Consider the following 9,244-nt stretch of genomic DNA (forward strand, 5'->3'; position numbering starts at 1 on the left):
AGCCCGGGGCAGGCGCCGAGCCGGGCGCCGGACCCGCGGACCCCGTGCGCGGGATGCGGCTCCGCCACCGAGCCGCAACTAGCACGGACGGAGCGGCGCTGCCGGCTCGGAGAGAGGAGGCGGCAGGGCCGAGCCGAGGCTGGAGGTTAGCGCGACGGTGCAGATCAGCYCAGCGCGAGCTGGGCTGCCGGCACCCAAAGAGGCTGTTTCCTTCCACAGACAAAACGCATTTAAACGGTGGTCTGATCTGTCGCCTGGAGGGGGGAGCGGGACAGGCGCCTCCGCTCCTCGGCCGTAGACCACTCCTGCCCGGAGAGGGTCGGACCGAGCAGCCTGCAGCCCGGCCGGCCCCGGGCGGACGGAGGCGCTGCCGGCGTCGCGGCCCGGCAGCGGCTCCCGGAGCCACCCCGCCGCGGAGGGAGGGATGTGCCAGGGCTTGGGCGCACGGTTTGGGGCAGAGACCTGCAGGCCCCTCACTACCATGGGGCCCCGCAAGGTCGTTCCCTTTGGGGAGCACGGAGAGACCGCCACGGCCAGCTGGCGGGCAGAGGGATGGAGGGAGGAAAAGCTGGAGGAAGGAGATAGATGGATGCATGCATGGATGGATGGATAGACAGCACGAAAGAAAGACAGGGTGGATAAGGATAGATAAACCAGCAGACGGGGCAGAGGATGGATACACAGGTACACGGATGGATGCATGGATGGATGGATGCACGGACAGAAGCGTGCATGGCGTACGGATGGGTGGAAGGATGGAGATGAGCAGCTGGGCAGAGCAGCCGAGCAGCAAGGGGAGAGCTAGAGGCAGAGGAAGGGTAAGGGACAGACGGAGGGGTGCATGGACGCTCTCGCGGGACCCTGCCACCCCGCCGCCAGCCCCTGCTCTGATTTCCAGGCCACCCGGGCAGGGGGCATGGCTCTTGTCCCCCCCACATCTGGCTGGGGCTGGGGGCAGAGACGGGGTTAAGTCCTGGCCTGCATCAGCTCGTGGAGGCGAACAGGATTTGCAGGCGCCTGACCCGCATTCCCGGGGTTTATTAGGCCGGGGCAGGGAGGACCATATGGCCCGTCCGCCCTCCACAGCTCGGCTCCGGCAGCGAAAAGCAGGTCTCCATGCTCGGCCCTGCTCCGGCCCCCCGGGAGCTCCCCGTACCGGCCGCAGGTGAGGACCACCCGAGCCGCGGGCCGGGGTGGGATTTCCACGTCTCCCCATCCTTGCTAACCCTCTCGGCTCCCTCCGCGCAAGCCGCAGGGCGGGAGGGCAGCGGAGGAGGAGGCAGAGACGCACCACGGGCTGCGAGGGCCCCCCGGGCCGGCCACATCTGCCGAGCCAGATGTGCCCCCGCGCCGGCCGCAGCCACTCAGCCAGCTGGGCTGAGCCTCTTGCGTCCGCCGGCGCTGCCGGGCCCGGGGCACGCGGGGACAGGGCAGGAGCCTTCTAACACCAGATTTCACTATTCTGTTCCACCTGGATTCTCCTCGACAGCACCAGGAGACCGGACGCATCCCTAAGGCCGGAGCAGCCCCTCTTCTCCTTCGCAGGGCTTTCCCGTGGCTGTTTCCCAGCCCCGGAGGAGGGCACCACCATCCCGCCACGCTCCCGGCCGCCTTCCCCTCTTCTCGTGGTCCCCTCCGGCCACCCCCCGACCGAGCCACCCCTCCCTCGGAGGCCAAAACGCGCCGCCGGCGCCTCCTCTCCTTCCCCTTGCCCCGCTATCCGGCAGCGCCGAGCTCTAGTTGATCCACAGCCCCAGCTGTTTGCCGCAGGGATCGCTTCGGCCGCGCTCCGGGGGGGATCTTTATCCCGGCTTATCCTGCAGGATGCAGCGGGGGGCTCCTGCAGCATATATCCCCACTTATCCCAGCTGCCATCCCAGAGATCAACTGGAAAAGCGCTGGAAAATCAGACGAGCGAGGGGAGGGATGCGAAGGGAGGGAGCAGGGAGTCTCCGGGGTCTCCGCAAGAGGTTCAAACCCTTCCCGGTCCCGGTCCGGGTCCCGCCGGAGGCAGCCGGGGGGAAAGGCGGGGAGGGAGCAGCGCTCTTCGCCAGAGCTCCCCAGCGGCGGCTCTGGCACCRGTTTAAGCCCCGGCTGGGATTTCTTTTCCGGCCACCCAGAATTCAGGCACCCGGCCGGGCCGCGAGACAAAACCGAGGCACGAGCCACACGCTTGAAAACTTGTTTTCTGCAACATAAAAGACAACGAGCTCGACGCTGCCGCCGCGGTGAGCGCCTCCCTCGCCAGGCCGAGCTAATTGGGGCTCAATTAAGTGAATAATTGTTACAAATGTAAAATTACCTTCCGCCGGCTCGCGGCRGTGAGACGTGCCGGCTGCGCCCGCGGGGAGCTGCGGGACGCTCCGGGCCCTGCCCCGGGTCCCGGAGGGGCGGCAGGGAAACGCCGGCTCTGCGCCACCCCCCCACCCCGGAAAACCCCGCGGTGGAAAGGGCTGGAGCGCTCCCCTGGGCGGGAGACCCGGCTGGGGCTTCCCGAACCATCCCAGGGCGCGAATCGAGTTGGTGTTGGCCAGGAAAAGCGGATTAGCGCTTCCGGCGCGATGCAGCGCTGGCACTGAGTGGATTCTCCGGTGTCTGATACAGGGTTGTGCGCCTGCAYCGCGTCCGGCTTCGGGGCCCGCTACAGGCATCGCCGTTTCCCCTTTGGCACCAGCAAAAGCCTCACTTTAGGGCTGAGCACGGTCAAAAATCCCCTCCCAGCAGCCAACGAAGAGGCGTCTCTGCCCCAAACCAGCCCCCTGCTAGAGCATCCCGGCGCAAGAGCCCTCGGGCCCGAGGGCAGCACCCATGGGTGCAGCCCGGCCCCGCTGCAAAGCCCGGCGTCCCCACGCCAGGCCAGGCACGTCAGGCCTGCAGCGCCGCAGCCTGCGTTTCCCCCGGGAAATTATTAAAATGGGGGAAGAAAGAAAGAAACCTAAAGGAATAAATAAATAAGGCCTAAACGGGAGGTGCCGTGCACAGGCGCAGCCCGCCGTAAATTCCCGGAGCAGGCAAGGCYTTTCCTCGGCAGCTGCTTCAGAGCAATTTCCACAAATCACGSCAAGGGACAGGTCGGGGGGACGAGGAGCAAAGGGCCTTTTAGGAGGAGGAAGGAAAAAAAAAAGGAAGACGAAATGAATTGAAGGGAGGGGGAAGAGAAAGTGCCGACCGCGAACGTCCACGGGCTTTCGGGGGTGGCGAGCCCCCAGCCACGTGCCTGTGCCCGGCTTGGGGAATGTGCAGCATGGCACGGCACGGCATGGCACGGCACGGCACGGCACGGCGCGGCGCGGCGCGGGCTGGGCGAGCTCCTTGCAAGCAGCCTCGCAGCGCCCGTGCAGATCCCGGCAGCGCCGAGACCCTCCGCCCCCCCCGCGGCGCTCCGAGGCGCCGGCTCCCCCCGGCCTCGGCCGCCTCTCCGCGCCACCGAAGCTGCTGTGCCGCAATCACGTCCAGCSTCTCGCGGAGACCCCGGGCAGGACAAACCTGCGGGATTTCACCTCCCGGCGCCGGCCGCCCGAAGCCCCCGTGCCAGCCCCGGGGACGTGCGCTTAGCCGGTGACTTTACCAGCTCAGCAGTTCGCTGCCTGCTAAAGCTGCCACGGCATGAAACATGCATGACTTGGATATGTTCCCTTTCCTTTTTTAATTTAGCTGGCACCCGGAGAGGAGTGTATCCAACAGTCACAGCATAGCTGTCAGCAGAGGGTATTGCATTTTCAATCTTATTAATTTTTAAGATGGAAAAAAAGTAGCTTTTTTTTTTTTTTAAGGAATTATTTCTCGACTTTTGCTAGGCCTGCGAGGGACCGCTGGCTCTGCTAGACCGAGCAGCAGAGAGGAAGCTGAAGACCTGCAGGGTCTGGGCAGCTCCCCACGCAAGCCAGTCCCATTTTTGGCATCCTGAGGGTGAGAAACGTCCCCGTCCTCCCCTCTCCCAGCTCGCAGATGGGCCAGGGGCAAGAACCAGCAAGCCGGGGCCTTTCCCCGACCGCCAGAGCCTCGGCCGGAGCCGCGTTGCCTTTCTAGAGGAGCTACTGAAAATCCAGAGATGGCAAACACTGCCCAAGCAGCGGGAACCGCTCCCGGGCAGCGGACGGTAACTTCGTCTAGGAAGAAAATCGAGAATTGCCTCGATTACGGCGTCTTCCCAGGGAGAACACACCAGCTACGGGCTTTTTATCCCAACRGGGGCGGGTGAAACAGGCACCGGGGTCACGAGCGGAAACGTGGCRCGCCGCGCCGCGCCGGGCGAGCCCAGCTACCGGCAGCAACAAGTCGAGCAACAGCTTGACAAAACCCGAGGCAGCGGTCGTGGAGAAAGCAGCCTCCGCGTCTCCAAACGGGGATGGTTTGGGGGAAGACGCGATGGTTGGGAAACCCCCCGGGCCGGGCTGCGCCCCACCGGCAGCGCGGGTCTCCGACCCACCGCCCGTTGACCGGAATCGGCCGAGAGGCCCCACCACCGCTTGGGAAGTCACCGCTGGCGCCTCGGTCTCCAGCCCGTCTGCCCCGCTCTCTAGGTGGTCACTCGTTAGCAGAGCCATGTATTTAATAATAACGGCCCCCGATTAGATTAGCAAGAGCGACCGTTTGCAGACGGATGGGACGGTGGTACGGCGGCAGCAGCGAGCGCCGCGCGTGCAGGAGGGGAACGCACCAGCCGTTGGCAGATTCCTCCACCCTCCAATTTCATGCTATTTTGGTGATGCAATTACAGGAGCTGAAAATCAGGTTATGGCATGAAAACAATCTTTCCCTCACCATTTGTCTCCTCGGATTTGCCAGGAATAGGCCACATCCATCCAGTCCCTCCATTTAACCCTGCTTGTGATGCTGGGTGCCCTGTTCCAAGGGGGATTGGAAGGAGGTGGACACCAAGGGAGAAACCAGGTCCCCCAAGGGTGCAGAGATGCTCCCTTGCAATGTCAATGTTGTGCAGGGATTGGGCTTCTTTTGTTTTTCCCTTTCCTCCTCTTTTTTAACAGCCTCCTGCAGTGAGCCGGAGCGAGGAGGGAACTCAGAATTTGGTCACAGCGGGATGAATAAAAATAGTAGTATTAAGAAAAAGCCAGGTTTCCAAAATCATCCAGCGCGCTGGGGGCAATTGCTGTGGTTTCCCCATGGGACCCTTCCTCCTGTCTCCCTGCCTTCCCACGGGCTTGCCAGGGTGGCTGGTTTGAGGCCGGGTCCAAACCCCTCCTGCCACGTGGCTGCTCCTAGGCCAGCTCAGCTGCCAGGAGATGGCACCACTGGGGAAAAAGCATGGGCCAGCTTCCCCCAGGGCACCCAAGGGTGCTCCCAGGCGGCTGGAGCTGGAAAGGTCACTCCCAGCGAGCAGCACRTAGGGAGGCTGCAAGGAGGCAATGGCCCGCACCCAGCTCCTGCTGGGGACACGAAGGGATGCCAAATCCCWCAGGACCAGGACGGCTGGTGAGTTTGGCATCAGGTGGGATGAACCRGGCCAGAGGGGCTTCGTTTCCTAACTCATCAGCTGCAGGGTCMACAGATGCCCCTGGAAGAGGCATGGTCTTATCACAGCCAACACACGGCGCTGGCAGCCAGCGGGGCACCCACTGTCCCTGCCCCATTTCCACTGAGGGCTTCATCGCGCAGGGTGACGGAGCGGCACGGGGCTGGGGCTRGTTTTGGCAGAGCAAGATTCAGAGGGGAGTGCTGCAAACCTGCACGGAGGCGATGTCAAATGCCAAAGACAGCCTAGCAAAAAGCCCTCGCTGCCAAAAACCAAGTGCAGAGCCCGAGGGGGAAAGCGGTGCAGGCATGCACGTGGCTGCAAAATGGTCACTTGGTCCCCGGAGAAAGGACGCCGGCACACACCCGCAGGTGTGCCCAGCCCCATGCACGCATAGACGTGCACACAACCGTGTGCGTGCACACAACCRTGCGCATGCACAGACACGCACGTGCGAGAACGCAGCTCCTGCGGAGCGCATCAAGGCACCTAACGCATCTTTAAACACACCCGCGACTCTAATGTTCAYTTTGTCTTTAAAAGGACCAACTTGTTGCTAGGCTGCAAAAACGAACACGAAGGCAGGCAACGATTCAACCTCGGATTTAAACTCACATTAGAAATTCAAGGCTCCCCGGACAAAAATTATTGCTTGGAGAATTTCTACTGTGCTGCCAATAACGTCTCTCATCTTTTTTCCTCTCTCTCTCTCCTATCCAGCTAGGGGGGATGCAGAAAAGAGCTGGGGTCAGGCAAGGGCACCCTGGAGCYGAAAGCCGGAGACCTCTGGCTTTTAGCTCYGGGGTGCCCTTGYGWGACCCCCTTCCCATTCGCTGCTCCWTGGATTTGTGGGGGGACCAGGACATGCAGCTGTAGGCAGCAGCAGCGGGTGCTGCACGGGGGGACCCGCTGCCCTGCCATCCCAGCACGGCCCCTGGGGACACCCGAGGCCTCCCGGACCCGCACGGCACCACGGACCACACACAGCCACGAGGTCCCAGCCCGGGGCAAGGAGGAGGCCGGATCCCATCCGATGCGGCAACCCGCTCCTGCCTCCTCCGGGACGGGCCAGGGGATGCTCTGCCCTCGGCGCTCCGGGCTGGAGCGAGCGGTGCCTGGGACGGCTGCTGCTAAATGAGTAAACGCCCGGTGCATTTTCACCCGCGGGTTTCGGCCACCAAGTTTATAGCACATCTCCACCTGCTGGCCTGGAAAAAAAAAATCCCGAGCTCCGCTGTGCTCGCCCGGCAGGAACAGCGATTCCYCCACCGTCCCCTGCAGATTTGCCTCCGAATAAGCCGCAATCACAGCCCCGAATCCCAGAGCATTGCTGCACGCCGGGCTGGCCGGCGCAAGGGCAACCGGTGCCCGCGGACGACCGCCGCGGCCCTCCCAGCCCGGAGATGCTCCGAGCCGGAACGGAGATGCGGCACAGCCGCTGGCATCGCAGCGRGACGGAGCTGCACGCGGGCCGCCAGGGCCCGGGCCTCGTCCTGCACCCCCCTGCCCAAAGCACCATTGCAAGGCAGGTGCTGCCTCAAGCAGAGGGGAAACCGAGGCACGGCGGCTAGGAAGAGGCTCAACAGGCAGCACAGGCGGATGCAACCCGCAGCGCAGGGGCAAACTGCCCTGCTCCCAGCAGCCCAGCCGCGGCCACCAACCGCCGCCAAGCCGCGGCCCCGGACGCCGGGGCCCGTTCCCGCGCGACGTCACTCCGGAAGGGCCTTGTGTGGCCCCCGGGGCCAGCGCCATGCCGGGCTCCTTTTCCAGCTGGAGATGCCAAAAAAGCCCCTTTCTGAAAGCAGCTGATGCGGGGAAGGCAGCCAAGCAGCTCCCGGGGCTCCCGGAGCTGGCAGGAAAACACAAAGGGCGCGAAGTTGTTACTAAGGATTGCTATTAAAAAAAGGAGAGAGAAAAGGGGGGGGGGGAGAAAAGAAAAGAAAACCACCCAACCGGGAGAGAAAAGCGCTGATTAGCCACGAGCCAACCTCAGTGGCCAGCCCGAGTGATTTGTAAGGAAGGCCGGGTGCATCAGGAGCTTTCAGCCTCCTTCTCCAGCTCGCCCGAGACCTTCGTTTGCCCAGGAAAGGCCAAAGCGGCTGGCGAGGGCAGCTCTGCATCCCCCGAAGAGCCAGAAACTCCCAGCAAACGCCCCCGCAGCCCCTCCGGTGCGGCGATGCTGGTCCCTCGGCTGGGGCAGGTGCCTCGTCCCTCGCCGCACCAGCAAAACCCTCTGCTCCGACTGCGTCCCCAAAACCCCGCGACGAGCCCTCGGCTCCCCCTTTTCTGAGCCGCCGCAGGGACCCCCAAACCGTGGCGGGCCGCAGCCCCCCGGGGAGGAGAGAGGGGGCCGCTGCGTCCTGCCGCGGGAGCGGGGCCCCGTCGGGAGCCCCGGGAGGGCGCGGGGAGCGGGGGACACCTCCGTCCCCTCTGCAAGCAGCCTGCCAGCGCAGGCGGCCAATTTCTGATTAACCATTTGCATAACGAGATTTCCTGTCTCCCCCTGCCTGCCCGCCGGCGGAGCCGACAGACGCCTTCGGGAGCTCCGCCGCGACGGGGCAGCGCGACCCACCCGCCCGAGTCTCGCGAAGGCGAACGCAAGAGAGCGCGAGCGCGACCCTGTTTCCCGGGAATCCCGTTACCTGTTGTTCCCGCRGAGCCGAGCGCAACCCCGCCGCGACGACGGAGCCGACGAGCAACTTGTCTGGAGGATAACGGGGAGGGGAGGCGGGGGGAGCATCCGCCACGCCGCAAGACCCTAAATAAAGTTGCGGTGTTGGTCGGCCCGGCTCAGCCCCGGCTTTGCCCGCTCCTCGCTGCGGTTCGGAGGATCCCCCCACCCCCGGGACCCCGCTCGGCTGGCGCGTGGCTCCGACGGGCTCCCGGATCCAGGCGGATCCGGGCCCAGCACCGCTCCGGCGGCGGATGGGTGGGCTGGCAGGGGGCCGAGGCGGGTGTCGCCGCSGGCCCTGCCGCATCGCACGGGTAGAGGCAGCGATTTGAAATGCAACTCAGGGAAAGTGAGCGCAGGAGAGCGGGGCCCCCCCACCTCCTCCTCTTCCTCCTCTTCCTCAGGCCACGGCGGGAGCTGGGGGGCAGCAGGCAGCTCCGCGAGCGAGCAGCCCCCTCCGTGAAGGGCCCGGCAGGCGGGGGGGGGCCAAGCGCGGGGATCGGGCGGGCCGCAGCCCTCCCCGCGCACCCCGAAACGAAGCCCCGGCGCCAGCTCGCCCCCGCCCCAGCCCGGCTCCGAAAGCGCCCCCGGGTCTGCGGGATAAGCCAGCGGATAATAGCAGATAAAGACTTTGATCCTTACACTAAATCCATCTCTGTATTAAGGAAGCAAGAGACATGGGCAGTTTGGGGTGYGGAGGGGAGGGCTCTCCGGATCCGAGCCCCCCAGCCCCAAGCCCTTCCCCGTCTTGCTCCCTCCTTCCCCCCTCCCTGCCCGCGGAAACAGCCCATCAGGAGCGCTCMGAAGCACAATCTGTCATTTTATTAAGCCTGGAATAAACTCTAATCTTCACCCGTTTYGCTGGAGGGGGGCAGCGAGGTGGAGGGGGGTGACAGGGGCCGGGGGGCTGCAGGGGCCGGGGCCGCGGGGTGCAGAGCCCCCCCAGACACGCAGACATCCGCCCCCCGCCCCCGGCAGTGTCTTACCGGCGGCGAGCAGCGAGCAGAGGCAGCAGAGCAGCGCGGCCGGTCCCGGGTGCATCCTCCCCGGCGAGGCCATTGCGGTGCGGGGCGCCGAGGGGGCCGCAACGGGCGGGGGGG

General features: G+C 64.9%; 1 protein-coding gene across 1 annotated transcript in view; it reads right to left on the bottom strand.

Moving 5' to 3' along the window:
* TMEM132E (transmembrane protein 132E) overlaps nt 1-9,228 on the bottom strand; it is a 30,325-nt gene extending 21,097 nt beyond the window's left edge. The window contains exon 1 of the mRNA XM_085315681.1: nt 9,131-9,228. Within this exon, the coding sequence (XP_085171807.1) occupies nt 9,131-9,203 (73 nt within the window). The 5' untranslated portion in view covers nt 9,204-9,228. The remainder of the gene's footprint in view (nt 1-9,130) is intronic.
* Between the last annotated feature and the right edge of the window lie 16 nt (nt 9,229-9,244).

The sequence above is a fragment of the Rhea americana genome, unplaced genomic scaffold (genome assembly GCF_003343005.1).
Source record: "Rhea americana isolate MKP2758 unplaced genomic scaffold, rheAme1 scaffold_111, whole genome shotgun sequence".
Taxonomy (NCBI): Eukaryota; Metazoa; Chordata; class Aves; order Rheiformes; family Rheidae; genus Rhea; species Rhea americana.